Here is a 27,996-nt window from a genome sequence, read left to right as displayed (position 1 = left end):
TTTAATAAAAAAATTCTGGGGCTCACTCATTTATTGTGGTTAAAATTTTGCTATTTTTCTCCTGTTCCTCTTTACTGGGCTTTTTAAAAAGTGTTACTGTTAGTCAGCCTGAAAACAATACTGATAGGGGGAAGCATATGCTAAAAATATAAACAATTATGGAACACTACTATAGAAGATGTGCATCTCTCTTAGAGGCATTTACCTGCTTGTGCTTCATTTTTCTGTTTTTCTGCAGAAAACAAGATGCATTAAAACATTATTCATTTATTTACTGAACATTATATGCTGCACTCTATCTGTTTAGAAAGATGTGCAGACCACTTAATCATAAAGCTTTTAAAGTGATGCACACACTGAAACAATTGGTAAAACTCAGCTAAACTCAGTTAAAACCCACAAGACTGATTAAAAACTATACAGAAGATAAATATCACTGAAACAGAGCATAGATAACTATGTAAATATGTATATATATCTGGGAAGACTTGCTGAAATAAAGAAGTTTGTGGCACCTGTAAAAGTGCAAGTTCTGCGGACTGAAACATTCAACTTGGCATGTAAAGTGGTTACAAGTCATTAATGGCTTTACATTATAATAGTAATACCTTCAACAGAATGAATTACCAGGGTCTTGGCATTTCCAATGACTGAACTCTTGTGGTCAAGCTATCACAGTTCAGGAATGATTCTAGCTGTGGCACCTGCCCAAGGTGACAAAAGGCACTCCTAGCCACCAAGGTCACCAGGGATTCAAGTGGCAATGTTTAAGGCAGGTGTCATCTCCAGAAAGAGAAAGCATGCATTTAATGCCTTGCTCCAAAACAACCAGAAATTAATTATAGCCATTGTGGATTTCCCCACTTTTTGGTTACATTTAACAAATCATAATCAAAGTAGACTCACTATAATCAGTGATCTTATTTCAATTGATCCTACAGCTCTCAGCAGGAAGATGATGTCTGAGCATGACTTCATCTACCAGACCCCCCAAGTGTCCCTGTTTTCCAGGGACGTCCCTGATTTAGAGGAGCCGTCCCAGTTTCTGATTTGATCTCAGAGTGTCCCACTTTTCCTTTGGTTGTCCCTATTTTCATTGGAGAAATGTTAGAGGGTTTGGAGTTATTTGACTCCCAAGCTGTCTGAAGGCAATCCTGTATAGTTTTTATTTTTTATTGTGTTTTTATATATGTTGGAAGCGGCTCAGAGTGGCTGGGGCAACCCAGTCAAATGTCTGGGGTATACGGTAAATAGTAAAATTATCATTATGGAATGGGACATCCCTATTTCCATCAGAGAAATGTTGGAGGGTATGATTTTAATTGTCCATCACTTAGAGACATCTTCGATGCTCAAAATGTATCTTGACTGCCCATCATCAGAAGATTAGATAGCAAAAGTGTGAATATAACTAATTTACAGAAAATATGAATACAATTTTAAATTAACAAATAATCATTTAAAAAGGCAAATGAAACCCCAGAAAAGCTAAATAACAGAATATTCCACGGTTAGCCATAGTTGAATAATAGGGCTTGATCCTCTGTAGAGGTGGAATTTGTTTTCATCCAAGGAAAGAAAAATAGACTTGCCAGGGAATTTGATTTTGATCCTTTATACCTCAGTAGCGAACTCCCTGTCCCTTACATAAATGATATGTATAAAATATGTCACTGTCAGTTACTCACCATACTGAGATAACTTCTGATAATTCTCTGAAATAAATATAGCAAATGATAGAAATCAGACAATTTATTTATCTGACAGTCCTTCATTCTCCTAATACACACATTTTTGAACGCTATTTCTTTTAATATGATGCATTATTTTCACTAATACAGTGGTACCTCGGTTACAAACACTTCAGGTTACAAACTCCGCTAACCTGAAAGTAGTACCCTGGGTTGAGAACTTTGCCCCAGGATGAGAACAGAAATCGTGCGGCGGCAGCAGGAGGCCCCATTAGCGAAAGTGCGCCTCAGGTTAAGAATGGTTTTGGGTTAAGAATGGACCTCTGGAAAGAATTAAGTTCATAATCTGAGGTACCACTGTATATGCATTTTTTGTGTACACTTTCCCCTAATATATTTCAGGTTGAAAAAATGAATCACAAAATTCAATAAATTTGCATTTTGGTTCACATCCTGGTTTGCTGAGTCCAAAGTAGGTAGAACCACAGTAAAATGTAAACTGCACTAAATTTGCCAACTATCTGTTGGGGAAGTGACTCTGATTGCCTGAAGCAGCTTTTAAAGTATGCTCATTTTAAGGCAGTTTAAGGAGCAATTACTGGCTGTAGTAAATACGTATTGATTTAACTGGTATGTATTTCTTCTCTGTATCTAAGAACACACCACTCATTTTTATAAACATGGGTACAAAACAACAGAAAGTTTCTGTAACAGTTCACATCTACAGTTTAATGAGATTATGAAAATGAGATTAAATACTTACGTCTGACTTTGTACCCAGCACCAACAAGAAGGCAGATGAAAATCAACAGAATGATTAGGAAGGGTGCTAGCCAAGGGGAAGTGGCAGGGTAAAGGGCATCTGAAACACACATTAAAATCTCAGTTACAGCAAAACTAACCCAACCGGTTTCAAGTTGCAAAACTAATTAACCAGAGTCTGACTTTGCCACTCACCTTCATTGCCCCAAATTCTCCTGAATTTCCCATTTTGGGAGGGATTGAGCTGAAGTTGTGCCAATGGGGGGAGGGTTGCTTCAGCTGTGACCTGCCTGCCTCTCTGCTGAATAGTGGATATGGGAACCAGAAGACACTTTAGCCATTACCCCAGATTCTAACTGATGAAATGCTGCTGAGCAGAACTACAGTTCTAGATAATCCGTTCAAACAAGGAGCCTGGTGTACTTCAGAGGCATTAAAATTGAATTAATTTCCCAAACCTCTCTCTTCCTATAGTACTTGTACTGAAAACACATTGAAAGCATTTAACCTCTTGGCCCTTTTGCTTCACCCCTACTCACCAGAGATCAGGATTCTCGATTCACTCTCCATCCCTAGCACTTCGTTGATGATTTTGCAAGAGACTTCATGGTCAACTCCTGAGTCTGTTGTAACGGAACTGGAAACACTGAAGTTCCCTGCCTCGGTCTCTGTGATTGTAGTGTCTGACTGTTTACTTCGGACTTTCCCTTCACTGTCCAACCAGAAAGCCTTGGGCTTTGGGTACCAACCATTGGAGCTGCAGGTGAGGCCAATCCCCCAGCCTTTATAATCCACCAAGGCAATGGTGGGCTCTGCTCCTTTTGCTGCAAAAGAAGAACACCACATATTAATTTTTCATCATTCCAAATATAATAGAACCTGTCTAGAGTTTCTGCACTCTGACCAAACACCAGGAACGATACTTTATTACAGTCAGTTCTTACAGTACACATTTTGTGCCAAGCTACCATTCAAAATTCCTTGTATTGTATTGTATTGTATTGTATTGTATTGTATTGTATTGTATTGTTGAGCTACAGGACGATTGGTCCTGTGAGTAATGCTCATGGCTGCGAAGAGATGGAGAAGTCTGAATGAATGAGTTACTGACCTGGGTTCTACAGTTTTAGGTCTGACAACTTGTATTTCTGAAAATGTATGTTTAATATGGCCCACAGCACATAGAGATGTCCCTGTGTCCTCAGACGTGCTCAGGAAGAACATCCAGGAGTTAGGTGTAGGTGGTGGAGGCAGCGAGGCTTGGCTGCTGCTATTCTTCATGTGCTCCTCTCTCTTCTGCAGCCATGCATCTTGTGCCAAGTGTCCTTGCATACTCTTAACCCCATCCTCCTCTAGAACCCAGCCCATTTCCTTTTCTTCCTCTGCTTTCTCTCCCATCACAGAGCCCTAGAGAAGGAGGTTAATTGGCAGACACCCCCCTCCATATGCAAAATATAGCAATTGGCTTCTTCGGAGTTGAAGCTTGCAAGCTGGATTCAGAGTTTTCTAAAAACATGGTATTCCCCCAAAGGTGCTCTTGCCTACCTGAAGATTCAAGTCCTCTTTCTGCACCCTGGAATGGGACAGGCAAACCTAGATACTCCAGGTCAGCCCCAGAGATTTGGCAACCCTAATAATAAGAATAATAAGAATAAACTCACCTGCCAAAAGCAACTCAACCACCACTTCATTATACCAGTCTCCAAGGAATATCATACAGGTGTAGTTTCCTTGGTCAGACAGATGGGTTTTCTTCAGAATCAGAGACATGTTTCCTTTATTAAGATCAGTACGGGAAAGCTCAGCTCGACCTAGGTATCTGTTATCCTGTGTTTCTGGCCTGTTTTGACCATAGTAGGAATTCACATCAATTTTTTCTGAGGATTTATCCAAGATCCACTGGACCTGGATGCTGGTGCTTTCTGGTACCCTTGACGTTAGTTGACATGGCAGGAGCACTTCTTTTCCAAGGAAACCAATTATAGGTTTTTTGGGTGGAATGATTGCAAATTGACCTTTGAGGAATAAAAACAAAAATCAAAAGTTCACCTTAAACTGACCACTACTGGCAGTGATTCCTCCATGGAATTCTTTTTGGGGGCTGGAAGGATATGGCACCCATCACCAACCATGGTAGCCCCTACTGCTAAGCATATCCAGTCCCTTGCCCCAATTGTGCAACTCCTACTCTAAATATGAAATGCTCTCTACCTTCACATCCTAAAAACAGGGTGATGAAATAAAAGATCCAGCATGGGTTTCTCAAAAACAAGTCATGCCAAGTTTCATTTCTTTTTTTGATAGAGTTACAATTCCCCTGGATCAGGGGGATGCCATGGATGTAGTGTACCTTGATTTTAGCCAAGCCTTCAACAATGATAATCTTGTGAGGAAGCTGATAAATTGTGGGTTGGATGAGGTAACTGTTAGGTGGATTTGTAGCGTGTTGATAGACCGAACCCAAAGAATGTTCTCTAATAATTCCTCATTGTCCTGGAAAAAAGTGATAAATAGGATGCCATAGGGTTCAGTCCTGGGTCTGTTGTTGTTTAATATCTTTAGAAATTACTTGGATGAAGGAATTGAGAGAATGCATGTCCAATTTGCAGATGACATGAAACTGGGTGGGGTAGATACTGCCACTGAAGACAGAATTGGGATTCAACTTCACCTAAGGTTACCAGATTTCTCCCCATGAATCTGGGGACACTTTTCAACTTCCTACTAAATAGATGGATTTTGTCAGGGAACTGATTTGAAAATCTGGGAACTGTCTCTGGAAAATGGGGACGTCTGGTAACCATAATGGATTGAAAAACTAGGCCCAAACTAACAAAATGAATTTCAATAGGGACAAATGTAAGATTCTGCACTTAGGCAGGAAGAACCAGCTGCACAAATATAAGAGGGGGACACCTGGCTTGCCAATAGCACATGTGAAAAGGATCTAGGGGTTTTAGTGGACCACAATCTGAACATGAGTCAACATTGTCATGAAGTAGAAAAAAGGTATTCTTGGCTGCATCAACTAAAGTATAATGTTCTGATGAAGAAAAGCAATAGTCCCACTCTATTCTGCAGAATACAGGTGAACTTTCAGACAGTAAGAGTTGCTAAACAGTGGGATGGATTCCCTCGGAAAGTGGTGGATTTTCCTTCATTAAACAACTCTTACTGTGCTTTGCACACAAGTATTATCTCAGAGGTGCTCACTGCAGTAAACTTTACAAACGTAGCTTGCTTACCTGCAATTAGCACATGGGAGATCTGAAGAAATATCAAGATGCAAACAGTCATTGATGAGGAACACATGGATCAAAGATCTGAAGTATAGGACTATACCTGTACAATTGCTGAAAGAAAGAAATAAAATATAAAATTGCAAGATCCACTGGTCACCATTTATTACTGTCAACAGTTCTGTCTACTTTATTTAAATAAATATAGGCATTTTTGTACATTAATCTTCATGTAATGTAATTTGGCTTTGTTAAAAATTAATTTATGCTATATATACCAGGAATGGTATATATTATGCAAATCTGCACCCTCTTTCGCAAGTAGGTCAGTGGACCGTATTCAATACATTGTTTTGTTTTGTTCTTCCTGGTAGCCAAGCTATTTTTGAAGTTTATCTTTCATATTATGATGTGTTTTTGTTATTTTGATTATCTTGTTTTGAACTTATTTTACTAATATATTTATTGCATTTATTACACACCACTTTTAAGTCAATGCACTTGAGGTCATTTACAATTTTAAAATACTGTAGTAGAACACAAATGTAGTGACAGAGACCTCTCAGGCTGACTGAAAACTGAAGACATTTGCTCCTGGCCTCAGCTTCCTTGCCATCTCTCTCAGGGCAGATGGGACTTTAATAGCCCCAGAGAAGGTGAATGAGAGGCTGTCCCAGTAGTTTTCTCAGGCCACCTATCAGGAGCTGATTTGCCATGCTCCCTAGCCTGGGCATCCCGGTTTCTGATTTTCCTCAAGGAAGACAGTAGCCCTAGGCACACTGGGGGAGGGGCTGCCTCAATGATTCTGTCAAGTCAATTGGGTAGTTTTGTCAGAAATCAATGATATAGACTCTCTGGCCTGGGCTCACTTGCTTTAATGGGTTAATATGGATAGTGATTTTTTGGTCATGCATTTGATGTGTATTGCTTTGAGCACAAATAAAGTGACAATGGTAATGGTAAGTCCTTCTTTGCTTTCCTCTAGAGTTGGAAGCAACTTGAAAAGGAGATTGCTACTTATATAGTATACATTCACTCCAGTGTCCCCTTTTGTCTTTTCTTCTACTCCTTCTCCACAAATAGATATATTTGTAATTTATTATTATATTAAATAAAACAAAGGGAATTATAACTGTGTATTTCACCACAGCAGCAGAATGCATGTGTCAACTAAAACTGCATTCTATACGCACACTTATCTGAAAATGAGGCATGTAGAGGATTTTACTTTTGTTTTTATATAATACATTTTATGTTCTTATCCTCTTTCAGTTTAGATCTGATAAAAGAAATGTATTGCATATATTGTAAAAAAAATGAATTCAAAAGCCATCTACTCTGTCTCTATTGTAAGTGGATGGATGATGCTTTCCCCCACATCTCGTCAGTATTTCAGGAAATCGAACGCCCTGCTCCAATATTGTTAAACCACAATACTAGATTTAAAAAGTTGCAGGTACATCCCATGGCAGAGCTAACTCTGTGTGGCAAGGGATAAATATCACTTGCCAGTGTCAAATGGGAGTGACAAGAAGCAGCCATTTTATGTCCATTACAAATGAAAGAAGCAATGACGAGTATTCAGGCTTGTGTGGCTAGGAAGGATCTCTGCAGAAAGGAGCATGTTGCCTTCATTCTTCTTTCTCTCAAACACACACACAAACACACATTTATATTTGTAAACTTACATTTTGCAAAGAAGCCCCTGAAATTTACTATCACAAGTATATTTGCAAACGTGGCTTGAAAGTTTCTACACAAGGGTAAACTAATCCTATATATATCCTGAATGGAAGAAAGCGAAAAGCCTCTCTCCTTTCACCTGACCACCAATTCATCATTAAACAAACACATTCCAATCACTAAAGGAATGAAATGTAATTCTGGAAATATTTTTTCTTACCTTCTTAGCAAACGGTGAGATTCGCTCGTCAGTTCCTGTACCTTGCTCCCGCTTCTGGCGGACCTTTGTTAAGGTAATTATTTACTTTCATTTTCCTGCTCTGCATAGATATAAGTAACTGCCAACAATTTGCTCTACAGTTAATGGCCCTGTGACAGTCAGCACCTGCCCTATGCAAACACTATGCTTGTCCCACGTAAACGCTATGCTTCACAGATACTTGTACAGCTAATGCACTGATGACAGGGCTTCATTTGGAAGGACAGTCCTATATGAATGGCTCTCTACCCCAAGTCTGGTTTAAAGATAACCTTAAGAAGGAAGAACAGAGACCTTAAGTACTGCAGCAACAATTAGTATCAGGACAACAGCCCGACAGTCACACAAGTCTCCTGGTCACAGAAATCCGTTCTTTGATGAGCTGTGTTGAATTTCTCTTTAAAATATAGCAATTGTTTCAAAATCTGCATCTACATGTAATGTAGAAATCAGAACATGCAAATTGATGCCCTCTTTTCCTGATTTGTGTATAAACACTACTAGCATTAAAGGAGATTCAGCAGCATGTGCGTGCACACAACTCATTCATTCTAAATCACGATAGACCAGGCAATCTGAATTAATGCAGTGAATGTGCAGCTTAGCCCTGTTTATTGCCTTGCTTGCTACAAATTTACTTCTACCCTACTTCTACTTCCTGCAGTTGTGCTGCTGTAGAGGCTCCATGGCATTTATTCTCTCTTTGCTCCTCCTAGTGGCTATTCCTCCTCTGGTCACTGCTGTGGATGCACAACCTGTCTGTCTCCAGGCACTGCGGTCATCTGCATGTGGCTGGGTTAATGTTGGCAGCCTTCATGTCACATTGTCAGGAGTGTGTGCAGGAGCCAGGCCCTGTGACCAGTAGGGCTTTGCAGGACTGGGGCCTTCCTAAATTTGTTCTGGAGATGCAAGGCGCGGTTGCACAGGTGAGGCCGCTTGGTAACTCACTGCACCTTGTGGCAAGAGCCGGGAAGGGATATAAGGTCAGCATTTCCTTTGGCTCTTTGTCACAGCAACACATTTTCTGCCTTGGGCTTCTTGCTTCCTGATTCCCGGACCCCAGCTTCCTGACTCCCTGCTTCTTGATCCTCGGACCCTTGACTTCGTGACTCCTTGCTTCCTGACCCTCAGACCCCTGGCTTCTGGACTCTCATTCCTGCTCCCACCCCGCCATCTTGCCCCTGGTCCTGATGTTCTCAGCCGGGACTTCGATCACCCGTAGACCGGACCATGACACACATCTACAGACATTTGATGTACAGTGGTACCTCGCAAGACGAATGCCTCGGAAGACTAAAAGCTCGCTAGACGAAAGAGTTTTCAGTTTTCTGAGTTGCTTCACAAGACGGATTTCTCTATGGGCTTGCTTCGCAAGACGAAACGTCTTGCGCCTTTTTTTTTAAACCGCCAATGCATTCCTATGGGAAACCGTCAATACACAGTGGTGCTTCGCAAGACGAAAAAACTCGCAGAACGAATTAATTTCGTCTTGCGAGGCACCACTGTACACAACTACATTTACTCTTAGATCCTGAGACTGAGAAATGGCATCTGTCAAGAGCACACAATGTCAAGTTCTCATGGGCTTTCCTACTGGAGATATCTCATTGTGCCACCACCAAAGGGTTCTTTAGAGCAGGTATAATGGAAATGTGAGCACAGCCCAAGGTTTACTAGCTGCTTACGAGGTAGAACAGCACCCAAGCCCTTGAACTGGTAAGCGGTGGCTTTGCAGAATGGCTCCGTTGCCCCTCTTACAGTAGTCTCCTGCTTGTGGAGAAGCCTATTGGCTCTCTCCGCTGGTTAGAATTCAGGGTCCAACATCTTCTGAAGGGTATCAGATTTGAGAAGGGTGATTTAAATCCATATGATGGATTTAACTGTGCCACTCTCATAGTTTGTCAGTATATTTAAATCTCTGCTTCTTAACACACACTATCTTTTGTTGTGGTGTAAGACTTTCCAGTAACTCCCCCTTTCACTGTCCAGCTTTCTGATACGTGGTTCTCAAAGTTTCCTTCAGAACTGATGGATACCTCTTACAGTAGTCTCCTGCTGGTGGAGAAGCCTATCGGCTCTCTCCACTGGTTGGAATCCAATCTGCCTGAAAATTCAGACAATCGCAAGCAGGCTTGGAAGCAGGATATTCCTGGGGGATGGACCACCAGATTTACCTCCCCACCATTATTAAACTTGTTTGGTACTTGGATATTGTTGGTTTCCGTTTTCGGGGCTGGGCAGGAATTCTCCTACCAGGCCAATTGGTTCCCGTTTGGTGGTTTTCACCTACCTCATTGCAATTGCCGCAACGTATGGCAATTTAGGCATTGAATAAGTCTTAGTCTTGGCTGGATGGGAGGTTGTAACCTTTGCCTACCCCTCCAAAGGAAAGGGTATGCTGTTAAAGGGATCTGGGAGGACTTGCTTCTGTCCAGAGGTCCAGGTGGTGGCTTGGGCCACAGCACTTCTCTAATTGGTGATCCCACGGCAGAATTCCTATTTGATGTATGTCATAGGACTCCTCTCCTGGGCTGGAAGTCAACAATTATACTCAGTGCCTATACCAAACCTCTACATCTGTAATCAATAAAGTCATGGCCTTATTTGCCCCCAAATATGTTGTCCTGTCTGGTTATTCTATGTGGCGGTAGGGTGAGGGTGGGTAGGTGCAGCTTGAGCACTCAATTTCCTTGAAGAAACACACCAACAAGCCCAAATCAAAATAATTTTAATTGGACAGTCATATTTCTTAAGGTTATGACAAACCCCTTACTCTTAATTAACAGCTTATGTCTGTAGTTTATGTCTGTTGGCCTCTTCTTCCTGGGAATGTATAAAGTTTCTGGTTAACATAATGAATCTATATAAAGAACAACATGAAAAAATCAAAAACTGTGAGAAGCCTCACAGAATCTGCTGTAAAGAATTGGTAATCTTTGCATGCCTAAGTTCAACATGAGGAATCTTCCATGCAGTAGAAATGAAAATACTTTTCAGGATGTTGACATTTAGGTTTTGGAATAGTTTGTATTATTTAAGCCCCACATCTGGAAATCATACTTCTTCCTAGGAAGCAAAACAGAAAACAAAAACACAAAATGAAACTCTGTCATACATATTTCATATGAATAAATGAAATCTCAGGCATGTGGATAAAACATCAGCATGTGATTCCCACACTGACTCCCATTTGCACTGACTCCATTAGAGATGTTCACAATAGGATATAACAGGGTTAGCGAAGCTCTTGTCCATGGGCCTATTAGGCCCCCAAGTCCTCCCCATATGCCCTACACCTGACATCATATATAACATCAGGTGTGGGGCAGATAAAGGCCAGGCTCTGCAACACCTGCAAAGCATTGCATACAGATCTTTCCGAGATCAACACACAGTTATTAAAAAATAAATTGGGTTAAAAATGCATACATATAGATACAAGATGAATGCTCTGAGTATATACTGACCTCACAGAACCTTCCCAGAGCAGGATGCGTTTCCTGTCTCTTCTTAAAGCTTACATGGCTATAGGCTGGATGCAAAATTCCTTTGGGTGCTTCTGCCTTTGGGGGGGAAAAGTGACAGATTATATTAGTGCTCTCCTCTTTGAAAACCATGAAACACACCAAACGGTGTGTGTGAGTTGGGGGTGGGGGAGACATACAGGAGGAGTAACCAGTGAGAGGTAAACTACCACCAGCAGACAGGAGCATGCCAGCATGCAGATTTGGAATGCAATCCTATACATGTCCGAAGTGGGGATGGACAACAGGTAAGTGCACATAGGATCACAACCTAAATTCACAAGAGTTGTAAAAATTAAACATCCGCCGTTTTTATGTGAATGTGAAGACGCATGTCATAAACAAATGCAGCTGCTCAGTCAAATCCAGTTTGGACCTAAAAGAGATGGAAACATACGGAAGTACCCACGAAGTATCAAATGCACTGAAAAATACTGTTATAGGTTTGGGGGATCGGTCTGATTAGAATTGCTCTGCAACTCACTGAGACTGCAACATTATGCATGCTCACCTGGCAATAAATCCCACTGACCGGACTGAGGCTTATGTCTGAGTAAACATGCAAGGGATTCTGCTCTGATTCATCATTAAATGAACCAACTGGTTGTCCTTCTGGGGAGAAAAGCAATACTGGGGTTAGTAGTAATAGTTAGAATGAAAACTATAAAACATAATCTGTGACCCTGCCCAATTTAAATCACAGGTGGGCAAACAGTGGTCTCTAATCCCATTTCCCCCTCAGCCTAGATTGTAACAGGGAAAATAGGGATACAGGAGTACCAGTGATGGGACACTAATTCAAGGAAGGATGCTCTACCATGCAAGAACCCATGTCTGGATTTTAAAGAGCAGGCCCTCCTCAATTTGGCATGTACTGGTCGCATTGGAAGGGGTGGGGATATCAAATATAGGAGCCATGCTCTTTCCCACTGCATGTTAGCTCCTTTTTCTTATAAGAGAGGGAAGTGGTAGTGGGAAGGAGGGCTCACAAGCTTATTAGGGCAGGTTTTGGCTCTCCTGACATGGTTGAACATCAGCCTGCATCAATCCAGTTCAGCATAGTCAATGATCAGAGAGCAACATCTGGAGGGCCACAGCTCCCTACCACACAATTCTGCCCATTCATGCTTGCCTTTGCAACATGAGGACATAAGGGAAATGCACAGTAGATTCAGCTGGCTTGCTTGTGAGCAAGCGTTAGACCTCACATCACTTGACTACATGCTTCAATCTAGACAATACAGGAAGAGAAAGAGAGCGATGATAAAGCATATCCTTACGTGTTTGGTTTTCTCTTTCTGGATGTCTGTGGAAAGCGAAGATGTGTGAGATATATAAAGCTGGAGGGGCAGAGAGAATTTCTCTAGTTTCAAATGTGTATGTGGACATACATAGAAGGTTTAGAGAGTTGATGTAAGTTTTATCAATCTATTACTGTTTTAACTTTTTGTGTACTTCAAATTATTGCTGTAAAATTCATTGTTTTATCTCTTTTGTAAACTGCTTTGAGGGTTTTTTCTACAATCAAGCAGTACAGTGGTACCTTGGGTTACATACGCTTCAGGTTACAGACTCTGCTAGCCCAGAAATAGTACCTCGGGTTAGGAACTTCGCTTCAGGATGAGAACAGAAATCATGCTCCGGCGGTGCGGCGGCAGCGGGAGGCACCATTAGCTAAAGTGGTGCTTCAGGTTAAGAACAGTTTCAGGTTAAGAATGGACCTCCGGAACGAATTAAGTACTTAACGCGAGGTACCAGTACAGTGGTATCTTAATGTATCTTGCAAGAACAACAACAGCAGGCAACTTCATTTAAAGCCAAATTCTCTCTCTTCCCATGGAGAATCAGCTTCCCACACTTCACTAAATCTACCTATGGGTGTTGTGCTCACAAAACAAGTATTAAAGAGTGGAAAGAAACTTAAGAGCCCTAGCTCTTAAGAACAACTGCCCCCATACAACATCTTGTCTGACTCTTCTTAAAAGAGCAGGCGCTTCACTATATGAACTCATTTTTAAAAATATTATTAGATATAGTGCCGTACAACATTACTACTTGATAAATGACTGCCTGAATTTACCCATCATGTTTTGCTCCTTCTTCTCCAATTTTATTACTGTGAGGAGTAGAGGAAGTTGTCTCTGCTTGGAAATGAGTAATTTGTATTTAACTCAGGAGAAGATATGAAAGCATTAGTTCCAGTTACGATATGAAGCAAGTTTATGCTGTTCTGAGGAACAAAGGTGCTTTACCATATTTCCTGCATATAGAATCACACTTTACTGAATTGAAGGCATAATTATTAAAGTCTCATTACACCTACCTGGTTACTCTCCATTGGATTATACCTGAGAGAGAGATACAGTGTACATTGGATCATCTTAGATCAATCTCTTCATAGCTGCTATGACATACCACAATTATAAGACACATTGAACCACAAAGCGGCAGACATAAATGGGGAAAGTTCTGGACAGCTATTCAAAACTTGCCCCTCCCTGGGACATCATCCCACTTGTTCCTCCAATATCAGGGACAGTAGCGCTCATTCCTTCAACATGACATTTGTTCATTATATGTGCACACACCTTACAGTGTGATTGCTGGAGTGGACATGCAGACAGCAATTATTATGCATATGTTGCCCATCCAGGAGCAATCAACCGATAAGATGAATGTGAGCACGGTGTCAAGACAGAGGCATCATGCACATCCACCACTGTCAGAGAAACAGACTGTGCAATAAGACTATACTGAAGTAAGTTGGTTGTAACATAAATCCTAGCAAGGCAGGATTGCAGACAGTTTATTTTAGTAAGGTAAAGGGACCCCTGACCATTAGGTCCAGTCGTGGCCAACTCTGGGGTTGCGGCACTCATCTCGCTTTATTGGCCGAGGGAGCCGGTGTACAGCTTCTGGCTCATGTGGCCAGCATGACTAAGCCGCTTCTGGCAAACCAGAGCAGTGCACGGAAACACCATTTACCTTCCCGCCAGAGCGGTACCTATTTATCTACTTGCACTTTGACATGCTTTCAAACTGCTAAGTTGGCAAGAGCTGGGACTGAGCAACTGGAGCTCACCCCGTCACGGGGATTCGAACGCCGACCTTCTGATCGGCAAGCCCTAGGCTCTGTGCTTTAGACCACAGTGCCACCCGCATCCCTATTTTATTTTAGTAGTTAGTTTTAATTATGATTGCTATATTTTGCTTGAACATTACCTTGTTTCTCCAGAACATAAAACAGTGCTGCACAGATAAAGATGGAAGCAGTTGTAATTCCAAATCCTAATGCTAAGGGCAGGAAAAGAAATGCATGCATCAACCCACTTTATTCAAAAGGATGGTAAAGCTAAGACAGCAAAAGGAAATGTGTTATACAATGGTGCATGCATAGTAAAGGTGGATACATCAAGCAACATTCAATGATAGTAAACCCTGAAAGTCTGAATTGCTAAAAAGAACAGTTTTTATTTTCATTTGTTAGATTTATATACTTCCCTTCATCAAAAGATCTCAGGGCAGTTCACAAGAAGCTGATTTGCCCAGATTTCTGAAATGTGGCATGGAGTACCCACAGTTTGATCATTGTGATTTCAGACATGCCCACTGAAACATGGTTATGATACAGTGTGTCTGCTCCTGTGGAACTTACAACAGAGCAACTCATGGGATCAACAAAGAGGTTTGCAAGCAAGAGTCTGGTAACAAGTAATAGATGTATGAGGCTTTGGGTTGGGGAAACCGCAGGTGCAAGGGCTAACTGTCTGGCCCTGGGGGTGTCCCCAGGCCACAACCCTCACCGGCCCTGCTTTGCATCCTCTTGAGTCATTCTTGGCTGCCTGGAATGTATTACTGAACTCTAAAGCTTCTTGTTTGCCTTGGTTGTAGAGTCAGGTGTGTGTGCATAGAAAGATAAAACCCACCAATGGCATGTGACCCTCAAAAAGTTGCCTCAAAGGGCATATGGCCACATTCAACCATAGAATAGATTAAAAACTACTTACCTAAGGAAACTTCAAAACCTGTGAATTGAAAGCAAATGGGTTATACAAAAATTCCCTCTCTCTCTTTTTTTACTTTTCAATTTATATTGCCTTTTACAAATTTATGAGAAACAGTATGTCAGCTAACCAATCTTCCAGTCTCTGATCACTTAGGTTTTACAGTGGTACCTCGGGATGCGACTGGGATCCGTTCCGGAGCCCTGTTCGCATCCCGAACGGATTGCAAGACGTGACGGCGCAATTGTGTGTGCGCGGGTCACGTTTTGCCGCTTCCATGCATGCGCGTGACATCATTTTGAGCATCTGTGCATGCACGAGCGGCAAAACCCGGAAGTAATGCGCTCTGTTACTTCTGGGTTGCAGCGGAGTGCAACTCGAACGCGCTCAACCCGAAGCACATTCAACTCGAGGTATGACTGTATAATCTATGGCTTCAAAATGACCTAGATAATTTCTTTCCTTTTGAGATGAGAATCATCCCTTCCTATTCTTCCTGCTAGAGTATCATTGCATAAGGGATTTGGCATAGGGACTTCTCAGTGGCTTTCAGGAGCCCTGGAATAGATAGCAGTGCCTGCTGGGCTCTGTGATTCATGGGACTTTTGCATCTTCACCCAGTGATGGAACATCAATTCATCCAATAGCTAAAGAAAGCTTACAGCAAGAGTCCTGTGGCATTTGGGTTTTAGAGTAAAAACTCACTTACCTAAGGAATCTACATTATTTGAGGCACCTGTGAATTGGATAAAAGTGGATAACTGGATAAATGTGAAAGATGTAATTGCATTTCTTACCACTTCTGCTGTAGCTGAGAATTCATTTCTATGGTGCTTGCAGAGGTATAACAACATAGGGGTTACTGCCTATTTGAAGATCAGCCAAGGTGTTATAAATGATTCACATTTATTACAATATTATTTAGAGCAGCTGGAGGAAAGAAATGCCCTTTGTGCTTTCTGCTCAGGAGGTACTGAACATAATGGGTTAGTTGCCAACTAATTTAGGTTGCATTCCTATACCTACTTACCTAGAAGTAAACCTCAATAAATTAATGACACGTCTCAGTAGACATGAATAGGATTGTGCATTAGTCACACTTATTTCCCATTGAAATCCATGTGACAGTTATTATTAGTCTCACTAGTTTCAATGGGAAGTGCAACTAAATTACTCTTGATCCAGTCCAAATGTTTACCCCATTTACTGAAAATTCAATAAGCCATAGACCCAATAAAATATAAGCAAGAACTTAAGCAGCACACACATATACAATCAATAAACAGCAGAATCATAAGACTCTATCAAATACCTGGGGGAATAGTTCTATCCCCAAAACTAATGGATGATAATGATGGTGCCAGGTTAACTTCACTGATGATGGGAGCTTTTGTCCAACATCTTCTGAAGGCCATCAGGTTAGGGAAGGCTGATTTATACCCGTATGACAGATTTAGCTGTGCCACTCTCTTACAGTTTACCAGTATTGTGGTGTAAGACTTTCCAGTAACTTCCCCTTTCCACCATCCATCTTTCAGATATACGGTTCTCAAAGGTTCCTTCAGAACTTTTATTTTCTTCACCTTTGCTCTATGGTATCATGACATGCCGTGCACCCAGTAACTAACAAGGCTTTCAGCTAAACAGCTGGTGAAATCCAGCTTATGTGCTTATGTAAGATTTACAATAGGCAGCTCTAACGTGTATGTGAACTGTGGACTTGTTGGATATTGTTGGTAGGGTATATGTGTTTATCTATTACCAGAGCCACTTTATTTGAGGTTAAGAATGGACTCATTTCCTGCTTGGCTTGTTAAAGTTTTATCATTGTCATTGTTTTGTATTTGAACTTCAAACTTCATGATTCTACATATTTTGAAAGTGAAACAGGGTCACCCACATTTAAAGTAGTGGCTTCAGTGAACTCTGGGACTTCCCAGGTATGCAGAAGTGGGTATATTTTTTTATAAAACATGAAATGAGAACTGAGACTATTTATTGGCTTCCAGGACCATGAGGCTGTCAAAGCCTCTTGAGCCCCTAACACTTTAAAGTATCCTGTAGGGAAAATTATGGTGGGATGACTAGCAGAAACTGTTCCCACATAAACAGCAGTAAAAGCAGGGCTGCGGGTAACGGGGAGGGGCTGTTGCCCCTGAACCTAAGCATTCTGAAGGATGAGAAATACAAAAGTGTCCTTTTCCTTCTCACAAGCTCTAAACAGCACTATAAGCCTAATGTTAGGGGCGAGGTTTACCTTAAATACTTTGCTGTGACATTTTACTTGTTACAATCATTCCTTCTAATAAGGAGCTAGGATTGCCATGGCTCAGTTTGATAGGAGAGTGCCTAATTAGCATAATTACCTTCATGTATCCTAAAATCTTCATTGGAGGCTATTCTCCAAGTCCCCCTTTCTAAAAAAACCAAACAAAACAGAAATGAGGAGGAGGAATCAGCAGCAATCCAAGTAGTTGAAGCCTGAAGGAAAAAAACTTAAAGCATTTTGGGTAGCATTAATGTATCACAACAGAAAATTTTCATTCTTCATTCACCAAGAAAATCACCAGTTTTCTATAAAAACTATTTCATTTGTAGTTTTCTTACCTGAAACATAAAGGTTCCTGGCATCACTTGGAGAGGAATTATTCACCTGGTTGTTTTTATCCTTGCTCTGGTACATGCAAGAAAGCTGTCTTGTACCTGCTCTCAATATTTTATAAGAGAATTTATATAAAAATATTGCATCCTTTTGCTTCTGACTTTTGATTTCTACCCCGTCTTCACAGAGAATAATTCTGGTAAAAGGCGAGACTGGTGGTATTTGACACTTAACCAAAACTTCATCTGCTTCATCACTGGGTGAGGTTTCCAGAAATATGTTTGGTTTGGTAAGAGTACCTGTAGAAATGAGAAAACAACCCACTTAATTGCATACACATATTAAAGTTTGTGTAGCATTTGACTAGTTTATAATTTTCAGTCCATTTCCTGTGCCAGGAATCCATTAAAGACAGTGTATATTTACCACTCATGATATTGTTGAACATAATATAGCATATTATTTTAAAACTGCAAAATTCCAATCAATGGAGACTCCAGTCAGGATTTGTACTGTGGTGAGCAGTTCCTCTCATTGTTATCTTCCCAAACATTCCTCTGGAGCTTCTATTTGCATCAGGAAGATAGTTCCCGTTCGTACCAAATGGAAATTAGCTTCTAATGCAAATAGCAGCTGCTGCTAAGTGATATTGGGACCATGATGGGGCAGAAGGGTAATCTCCTTCTCCCTGTGTTCCACAATGGGAGCAACACTTACCTGGGGTGTGACAAGTCTGTTGCTTTGTGAGATGAATACCTATGGTTTTTTTTTTTTAAAAAAAACCACGTAACTTGAGTATGATGGTGTACCTTGAATTAGGACACAACTGATATTACTAGCATTAATAGTATATACTATCCTCTAATAGTATATTGGCATTCACCTATATAGCTATGGTGCAAGAGTTCTTATTAATCAATACGAACTAGTCACATGTTTCTAATAACCTCCTGCACTGCCATGAGCAGTATGTATGAATGAATCTTTATTTGCATCAGCCACCAGCCATTGCAATAAAACAAACAAAATGTGGTTTACAGAGGATAAAGGTAAATAGTCAAGTAATGGATCTTATTCTAACTGCCCCAGCTAAAAACCTTGCAACCTTTGCTGTCAGCTGCTTATCTTGGTCTGCCAAGAGAAAGGACACTGTAACAGTGGTTGGGTCCCCAGGAATGGACAATAATAGAGGAGTGACAACTGTACTTCTCAAATCTTTATAAAGAGTGCAAGTCAGAAGGACAAGAGCAGTATGTACTGCATGTGCTTGATGAACTGGCTGTGCTCCACAAAAACCTAGATAGGTAATATATTCAAATCCCACTCTGTTAGAGGTTCACATAGTCAGTGGCATAGCATGGATTGCCAGTGCCCAGGGCCATGTAGAGGGATGGAAATAGATGGAATACACCTGTGCATTCAACTGCCTAATGGCATCCACATCACAGCCACAGAGATAAGAAGAGTCATTCCATTTTCTACAGAGGTCACTTCTGGTTTGCATGGAGAAGCCGTTTTCAATGGAGCCCAGTGACAGTACACAGGTGTATTGAAGCAGCACCGAGTGTTGGAATTTTGTGCCCTTAACAATTTTGTGCCTGGCGCAACCACCCATGTGCCCCACCATGCCATACCACTGCACATAATTCTGCTCATAAACAAGCCCCTCTAGCCTAAACTAGAAGTGTGCCAGTCTGTTAAACATGTGTACATCTAGTTCTTAGCTGCCTTTAAATATCTACATAGAGGGAAGGCCCTTTAAATATGCTTCTACTGGATGAGGTATTTGCACACCAAAAAACAATCCTTACAAAACTAAAGCTGTTTTTCCTTTCTGTCTAGGGTCCAAGTCACATGTTACCCTTTTAAGGAGGTAGCACCCATTTCCCAAACTTCCCACACCTATATTAACGGGATAATAGTGGCAAAGAGGTGGTGTGGAAACAGCAAAATTTTTTTGCAAACAGGGCAACACCTCCCAGAGTGAGAGCAACACTTACCTTGGGTGGGACAAGTCTCTTGCCTTGTGAGATGAATACCTTTAAAAGTGAACATACTGTAATAAGCTTTTAGTAGCAAGGAAATACTGATTTTGACCTCTTTGAAAGGCAGCAGTGTCATTCAGATGCATGAATCCTTGAGAATATTTAGATTTGCACCTCAAATAAAGACTTGCATTACTCTGAAATAACAACTCAATATATAATGTAAAAATACTGTGATATCATTTATTTCCCCAATATTATTTCCCATTACTATGCACTAAAATTAATTGGAGCATTTGGGGGAGTTTGGAATATGACACTGGAGTGTTTGATCAAAGAGAGGAGAGTCAAAATCCCATTTCTACAGTAGCACTTTTAAAATAATTTTTATTTTTGTATTTTCTATTTTACATAAACAAATGATTTTTTTAAAAAACCATACCATCCCTTCTGACTTCCCTCTCCCCATTGTGGATCTTAATGTAATGATTTCCCCCTCTGCAACTCTATCATAACTCTATTTTTATAAATCCTTTGTCAATCCATAGTTCAAATTGTTACTACAAGTTTTTTTGTCAATCCGACCAATGTATGTAGTTGTTTACAACAGCTTTTCAAATAAATTTTAAACTTTCCCCATTCTTTGTTAAACACCTGCTCACTACAGTAACACTTTGCAAACACAAAAATGAGACTGAACAAGAATCTCCACTCACAATTTTCCAACAATTGCTTTTTGTATCCAAGTCCTTGGATGACTGACAGTGATGGGAAAATGAATTTAGCAACTCTGTAAGAGTGACTCTTTTTTCATTATAATCCCGACTATTATATAATTGCAGTTTTTAAAATGCTCCAAGCACCAACTGGCTAGATAAATAAACATGATTCTTTATATTATATTATAAATCACTCCACTTTAAATGGATTCCCTGTTAACCCTTAATATACTCACAGCAAAGGCAGACCCCCAGCAGAAGTATCATTACAAATATAGCAGCAGTTCCTCTTTGTGCAAACGGGACAGAGGTTTCTGCTGCTCACACAGCATTTCCTACACTTCAGAATGAGATGCTTTGTGCGTTGCACACCATTCCCTGTTCCTAATTTGCATGAAAGTTTGAAACAGAAGCAGTACACTTAATACGGATCTGCAGTTTACAGTGGTACCTCAGGTACCACTGTAATTTATTCCGGAGGTCCGTTCTTAACCTGAAACTGTTCTTAACCTGAAGCACCACTTTAGCTAATGGGGCCTCCCGCTGCCACCGCGCCGCCGAAGCCTGATTTCTGTTCTTATCCTGAAGCAAAGTTCTTAACCTGAAGCACATCTACGCTGGCTTGGTCCACAGAATGGAAATGGCAGTATCTCTAAGGATGTGCTCTGGGGGGAGCTGCCTTCAGGCACCAGGTCCATTGACAGACCAACTCTGCATTACAAAGATGTCTACAAACATGGTATGAAGGCTGGCAACATTGACCCCACCGTGTGGGAATCCCTGACTTTCCTAGGAGTAAGCCCCATTGAATTCAGTACTGCTTACTTGTGGATGGACACACAGTTGCTTGCACTGTTTACTGACAAGCTCCCCCTCCTCCTCATTGTGTGGCAAGGTCCCGCCCCGCCCCCACGGTTGAATAAAGACGCAACTATTTAAGGTTAATAGGCTAAAAAAGGCAACAACCTTATTGGTTACAGATGATGAGCGATATTGGTTTAGGCATTGGATCCAACTCACTATATCTGACTCCAGCCCATCTGCAGGGAGTCTAGGAAGGGTTAATCAACAGTAGGAGGAGTCCTGCTGATGCACATCAACTAGGAGCTCCCCCGGGGGTCACTGATAGGGGTAATTCCTTAGGCCCTAACCTCCCTAGGCTTCAGACAGGGCCCCCCCCCAAATCCTTTAATGGAATACCCTTCAATATGTGGGGCAGGTGATGATGCTACCTCCCCTCTTCTCTTCTCCAGAAATATTCCAATGCCTAACCACCACTCGAGCCAAAAGGCTTGTGGCCAATACCCTCACACCTGCAACAAATTCCTAATGCCATCAATTATATCACCCAGCCAAACATCATTTCCTGCATTGGAAAGATGCACGCCATCTTCACAGTAGAGGGACTACTTGCTGAACTTAATGGTGGGGTGCTCGATAACTACCACTCTATGAGCCACCAAACGGTCCAATAGTTTCCTGCCTTTGTTTATCGCAATAGGGCAATGACAGTTTTGCCACACACACCTCTCCAGCAGCGATGCCCAAAATAGTGTGGGTAGTGTGTGGGTAGACACCCATTTGCTTGCACTGTTTACTGACAAGCTCCCCCCTCCCCATTCTCACCCCACAATTACAGGAATCACTTTTGGGGTTTGGTATAATGCAGAACTCACCCATTTGGGTATAGTGGTACTCTGAGGTAAAGGTTTTAGGACAGGTAGCAGTTTAGGCACAATGATCCAACCTCCCATTTCATCATAAGGTGGCCAGTTAAATTTCCCACCTTCCATTTTCCTATTGTGGCACAGAAGCGGCCCCCCTCAAAGCCCCTGTCCAACTAATCTCTGCCTTTTTATCACAGAGTGGGACAGGAAGCAATTAAATAGATAACCTTCTTTTAAAGAAACACTTCATTTTTTAAATGGAGGGGAGTTGTTTAGGAGGAACCAGCAACGTAAACACCAGAAAATGCAAATAAAACACTTCCCCCCTCGATGTTTTTTGCTGGCAGAGGAGTCAGGGCCTCAGAGGGAAGAAGCAGCAGCACATTAGGAAGTGGAGGATTGGGGGAACAAATGTGTGAGAAATAAAGGAGTGAGGGGAGAATTGGGGAGAGGTAGGGGTAAGGAGGAGAGAATGGGGAACATAATGAGGGGAAATCAGAAGGTGCATGGAAGAGGCCAGCCATGGAGCACCCTGGCCCAGTGATTCCTGCCTAGGAATAGGGGAAGAATTCAATTCAGTTTGGATTTAAAGGCGAACCTACCAAATTCATGCTTTCTAAAACAATGTGAGAACCACAGCACAATCATCCTTTGAAATTCACACTTCTCCAAATTTTGCCATGCAGTTCCCAAGACAAATAATGTGTACAAAAATGCTAACACTGAGGTAAAGTGTGTATAAAAATACATATATATTAGTGAAGATAACATTAGAATGTTGTTTGATGCTGTCCTGGCTTCTACTTCATGGGTTTCCTTGTCCTGGGCTGGTTGGCTGCATCTGCCCAAGCCAGGCAGTCTCTGAGGGCACAAGAAAGCATTCATGCCTCAGGCATGGTCAGTCAGGGACAGTGTTTTCCTGGCAGGTGAGGAAGTTTGAAGAGAGCCTTGGAGTAACAGTGCCTTCTATATTTGTAGTGCTTCTGTGAGAAAATGGCAAGTTAAATTTCTTTTTCCAGCCCTCCATATAATATTGCTCCTAATCAATTACAAAATCAAGTTATCAAAAATGTCCTAATGTACTTGATAAACTACCGAGTACAATTTGACATGAGGACAACATATCTGGAGAGTTGGGGGGCAGCTCCAATCCTTAGAAAAAGGGACCCCTTAGGTAACTAACCTGTGTTCTTCTAACTGTTCCTGAACTACTCTCATCGTCATCATCCATACTGGCTGGAACTGATGAAAGTTGAACTGCTGCAACATGTGGAGAGCCACAGCACAGTGTCTGCAATTTGCAAATGTGCACACAGGCCCAGAAAGCTCTCTGTTCAAACACAAGCTACCCATCATAATGACAGGTGGTTTCTGCTAGCATATCTTCTCAGTTACAAACCAGTTTCATGTGTGTCAAGAGGGTGTTATTGCAAACAAAGATCCGTGTACAATAGCTGGATGGTTAATAGGTAACTAATCCTTAAGTTTTCCTGGTCAATGTTCACGTCATGTTGTGCTTTATGATTTCTCTACTCTCACTTTCATTTCTGCCACAACAACATACGTGTCAAATGCAATTCTCATTTCAGTAGTTGGGGACTGAACTGAACTGAAGTTGGGATTACTTCTAATGCTCAGGAAAAGGTACATTTTCCTTGTTGTTTTTCTCTCTCCAAATAACATGAAAATGGGTGATAAATTGTTTAAAAGGGGGGTGGGCGGTGAGCAGTTCACGAAATATTTTTGGATTATGACCTGTTTCTTTGTCTCCCTCCCATTATATGCAAGTTAGTTCACACACCCTTGGATATTAAATTGTGTCACTGATTGAACTTTTGCTCTCCTGGTAGTTTCTGGGATTCAAAAAAACCATGGTTTCAATAAGAACACCCTGCATAAAAAATGCAAGGTACATTTTTAGCACTTGACAAGGTAACAGATTGTATTATAATTCTACTGGGAAAATTGTTAAATGTGGTTATGGTTACATACTCTGGTTGTATACGCATCACTGCCTTAAAATGCAGCTATGTCATTCTTTTTTTCATTTCAGTTTGAAGCTGGTCTGAGGGGAAAAAACATCAAAATGCAGCTTTTCATAAGGAAGTTCAGGGTAGATCTATAATGTGGTTAATGTTTCATGTACACGGCTTTTCACACCATCTGTGGGAGTGCACTGAGTGCAGAGTACGGTAATCAGAAATGTACACCAGCCTTGTTGCACTATTTGTGTCAGTGACCTCTTGTTTGTAAAATAGGTTGTGTTTGTCTCATTTTTGCTAATACAGTGGTACCTCGGGTTACATATGGTTCAGGTTACATACGCTTCAGGTTAAAGACTCCACTAACCCAGAAATAGTACCTCCGGTTAAGAACTTTGCTTCAGGATGAGAACAGAAATCGTGTGGTGGTGGCGCGGTGGCAGCAGGAGGCCCCATTAGCCAAAGTGGTACCTCAGGTTAAGAACAGTTTCAGGTTAAGAGTGGACATCCAGAACAAATTAAGTTCTTAACCCGAGGTACCACTGTACTATTTTCTTAAAAGATGGAGATGATTGAGATGATGGTGATGATTTTATATTAAAAAAGCTTTCCCCACCTTTCTTATAACAGTTCATCCTCAGCGAAAGGTCAGTCCCAGAAAATTTTGATCCCCCTGAAGCAGCCTGGTAGAAAGGCACATAGCCGTGGTAGTTACAGTTATACTAAACAGGTTAAATGTGCTCTTCCTTAATTTTGAATCAGGTGGGCTGTTTTCGCATTTGCATGAATGTTACAGAAAGCCATTTCATGTTATTGGCACATATTTATTTTTGCTGGCATTGTTGCTTTTATTTCAGATCAGAAGAGCCTGAAGAGGAACAAGAGACTTGGCTCTCACGGAATATACAATTTTTGCTTCCTTCTGTGCTGTAATCCTGGGAACACCAATGTCTTTATTAGGTAAAAGGTTCAGAGAAACACCAGAAATGTGCTGTGTTGTCATAGACTTGGTAAAGTACTTAAATGCAGGCTATGAACCAGAACTTCATATGTGCTTGAGGCTCCTCTTGCTTCACAGCTGATGGACTCCTACAAATTAATGGGCCCTTCCCACACCTCCCATAATTCTCATCAAGGAACCCTTACTTGTATATATCAGGTTACCAGAATCAGGAAATGTGTGCCTGCTTTCGGGGCTATGCTCCTATTACAGATGCTGAGGGAATCCAAGCAACTAAATCTATACCTTTTTGTAGTTCAGGATCAACTTTAGATCTCATTAAAACACATCAGGAACTTTAAACTGTTTATTTGTGACTTCCTGTTGAAGTCATTAAGAGACAAAACACAAACTACATTATTCACATATGCATATCCAAAACTTGTGCTCATACAGGTCTCATTTCATCTGAAGAAAAAGCAGCTGCAGTGTTTCACGTCACAATCTAGATTATGAGGGGAGGGAACAGGACTTGCCAACTCCTTCCCAACCAGACCTGAAGGTGTTTCTTGCAGCATCCTCAGGAACAAACAGCACCAATGGGAGGGTTGGGGACTCAAGGATAAACTGTTTTGAAGTCCTTGATCTAGAGCACATTCTGGATTATTTAGATGGTTGCATTATTTACAGATTTTTTTTTTAAAAAAGTCATTTTGAACTTTTTTGGGGGTAAAAAAATATGAAGAACACAGCCTGAAAAGAAATATCTAAGGCAAGACTTTTCCTACAGCCAACTATCAGCAAGTTAGAATTAGTGAAGAGGACAAGGATCTGGAGCTCAGCTCAACAGACAGATAAAACAAAACCGTCTACAACTGCTGGCCACAGCAACTGAAGCCAAATGCAGCAAATGCAATAAGATAGGCCCATAATACCTCACAAGACTGCTCTGCAACTCATATGGAGTCCACATATCACAAGGGGTCACAAGGCACCCATTCTGATAGGGCCTTCCCATACTTTGAAAAGGAATTGAACTCATTTTCTACCACAGGGTGTTGTAGTAGGATTTTAAAGGTTTCTATTGGTTATGAAAAATTCACTCACTATTCCCCCCCCCCCAAAAGCTCCATTTGGACATTTAAGAGCATCACATAATGAAGGAGCACAATTTCTAAATACCTTAAGTCTCTCTGCTTCAGGTAATGAGGACTACTCTGTCCTGTGTGGGAGAGGGGGATGGCACAGCTTATGGTATGTGTAAAATTATATTAAATAATATTTGAAGTGATTAAATAAATCATGTAAGTGACAAATTACATATTAAAACATATTAGGGAAAGTAAATACAAAAATATTTATATTAGGGAGATTAATGTACAAAAATAGATTATACTAGGGCAGCTTTTATAAGGAAAATATGTATATTAGGAAAAATGCTCAAGAATCTGCACAAATTTGTGTGCTGATTATTTATCTATATATCTCCAGCTGTCGAAAACAAACTGATGAGAAAATGGGCCAAAGGGGAGATTAGAGAATTTTTTGTCGTGTTTTTAATATTCTGTTAGGAGCTGCACAGAGTGGCTGGGGAAACCCAGCCAGATGGGTGGGGTATGTATAAATAAGTAAGTAAGTAAGTAAATAAATGATAGTTATATTAACTTCTTTGACATTTCTGTTTTGCAGGAAACTCTACCTCAGATTGCTCTGCTTGGAAATCTGTTTCCTGGGCACTGCTTGCAGTAGCCATCATAGCTATTCTTGCAATCATTGCCATATTGATTTGTTTCATTAAAGGTAAAGATGTGTTTGATAAAAGGAGTGGGATTTCTTCAATTTCCCCTTTGTTTACAGGTGGGAAATCATGGTTAGGTCTTTAAGTTTGGTTTCAGAAGTTGTTAATGAGCCCTCAAAATGACCCCATAAATGTTTCAAAGGGAGAATGCAGAAGTATGCACCATGAGGAAATTGCATCTTCTTTTAGAACTTGCCTCTCTTTTTTAAAAGACATTTTGAAGCTGGGGGCTGGGATAGGAATTCCTATTCCAGTTCACTTATTTGTTTGCCAAAATGACTCCCCTCGCAAATATTTTGTCCCTTTCATACATGTTGCATTGTGAGCTTGGTCAAAATGATTCTCAAATTTGGCTGAACCTGTGCAGCAAAATGAAGGAATATGAAATATTTCAAGAGAATAAGGAAACACTTTTGTTTTAGGTGTATTTGTGTCATCCACTGTTTCTATGATTTTTAAAATGTATCAATCACTCATACTTCAAAGGACCCTGTTTTGCAAAATATTGTAAGCTCCCACTCAGTTTCATTTACAAATAAGTATATGATCTCCCTGTTTGGTATTTGTTTCTGATTCTCCCTCAAGGAGCTTTGTGGCTCAGTCCCACTTCGCCTTGTTGCCCCTACAGTCCACATATCCCCCAGGCTGAATTGCCTCTCCCAGTTCAGCTCCATGCTTAAGACAACCAAACTACAGGCCTGTTTGTTCCCTTCAGCTTTACAAACTCCAAGGCTTGTGCCTGTGCATCTGCACAACCCTCATCCTTGGCTATTTTGAGGCAGGTTTGGCAAAGGCTGAGGGGAGGAATAGGATGGCCAACCTGTCTTTTCTCTACCACTTTTGGAGAAATGTGCCTCCCTTTGCTCTTCTGCATTTAGTCTACCAGGATTCTCAGATGTGGCACACACAATATAGCATAATAATAGCTACCTTCTCATCCTGTATTAGTAATGGAAAACATAGAGCCCATTCCACCCATAAACATGCATTGCCTTTCTGCGTTCCTTTTCCAGAGAAACGTAAGAATTCACAAAGTAGATATGGTGAAGAAAGCAGAAGAATAATACCAGGTGAGGTTCCTGCTTGAGTTAATTGAATGATGTACTTCTGGATATTTATGTATGTACATTTACGCTTTAAA

At 41.0% G+C, this 27,996-nt stretch overlaps 3 protein-coding genes across 7 annotated transcripts; all 3 read right to left on the bottom strand.

Annotated features, from left to right (window-relative positions):
• Nucleotides 1-6: 6 nt before the first annotated feature.
• On the bottom strand, nt 7-7,751 carry LOC310663428 (butyrophilin subfamily 3 member A3-like). 2 transcript variants are annotated; one of them, XM_083411256.1, is made up of 7 exons: nt 7,596-7,751; nt 5,699-5,806; nt 4,115-4,468; nt 2,993-3,277; nt 2,455-2,553; nt 1,689-1,715; nt 7-232 (listed from the first exon to the last, which is right to left on the bottom strand). In XM_083411256.1, exons 2-7 carry the CDS (start codon nt 5,763-5,765, stop codon nt 192-194), a joined length of 873 nt encoding a protein of 290 aa, XP_083267382.1. In that variant the 5' UTR covers nt 5,766-5,806; nt 7,596-7,751; the 3' UTR covers nt 7-191. The 2 variants fall into 2 exon arrangements, with proteins under 2 accessions (XP_083267382.1, XP_083267381.1); XM_083411255.1 differs by having other exon boundaries at nt 5,699-5,795.
• Nucleotides 7,752-10,346: 2,595 nt separating this feature from the next.
• Nucleotides 10,347-14,935, bottom strand: LOC310663445 (uncharacterized protein). Of its 2 annotated transcripts, none has more exons than XM_083411284.1 (6): nt 14,381-14,935; nt 13,482-13,506; nt 12,439-12,464; nt 11,670-11,767; nt 11,102-11,197; nt 10,347-10,700 (listed from the first exon to the last, which is right to left on the bottom strand). In XM_083411284.1, exons 1-6 carry the CDS (start codon nt 14,478-14,480, stop codon nt 10,689-10,691), a joined length of 357 nt encoding a protein of 118 aa, XP_083267410.1. In that variant the 5' UTR covers nt 14,481-14,935; the 3' UTR covers nt 10,347-10,688. The 2 variants fall into 2 exon arrangements, with proteins under 2 accessions (XP_083267410.1, XP_083267409.1); XM_083411283.1 differs by having other exon boundaries at nt 11,670-11,770; nt 14,381-14,934.
• Nucleotides 14,936-15,078: 143 nt separating this feature from the next.
• Nucleotides 15,079-20,904, bottom strand: LOC310663443 (uncharacterized protein). Of its 3 annotated transcripts, XM_083411278.1 has the most exons (6): nt 20,705-20,904; nt 19,765-19,803; nt 17,770-18,063; nt 17,529-17,579; nt 15,872-15,898; nt 15,079-15,183 (listed from the first exon to the last, which is right to left on the bottom strand). In XM_083411278.1, the coding sequence occupies exons 1-6, from the start codon at nt 20,733-20,735 to the stop codon at nt 15,158-15,160; spliced, it is 468 nt and encodes a 155-aa protein (XP_083267404.1). In that variant the 5' UTR covers nt 20,736-20,904; the 3' UTR covers nt 15,079-15,157. The 3 variants fall into 3 exon arrangements, with proteins under 3 accessions (XP_083267404.1, XP_083267405.1, XP_083267403.1); XM_083411279.1 differs by lacking the exon at nt 19,765-19,803; XM_083411277.1 differs by lacking the exon at nt 20,705-20,904 and having other exon boundaries at nt 19,765-20,419.
• Nucleotides 20,905-27,996: the final 7,092 nt, after the last annotated feature.

Source organism: Podarcis tiliguerta (assembly GCF_965153285.1).
Source record: "Podarcis tiliguerta genome assembly, chromosome: 13".
NCBI classification, from domain to species: domain Eukaryota; kingdom Metazoa; phylum Chordata; class Lepidosauria; order Squamata; family Lacertidae; genus Podarcis; species Podarcis tiliguerta.
The sequence above is the reverse complement of the archived record's forward strand: the minus strand, read 5'-3'. Positions and strand labels throughout refer to the sequence as shown.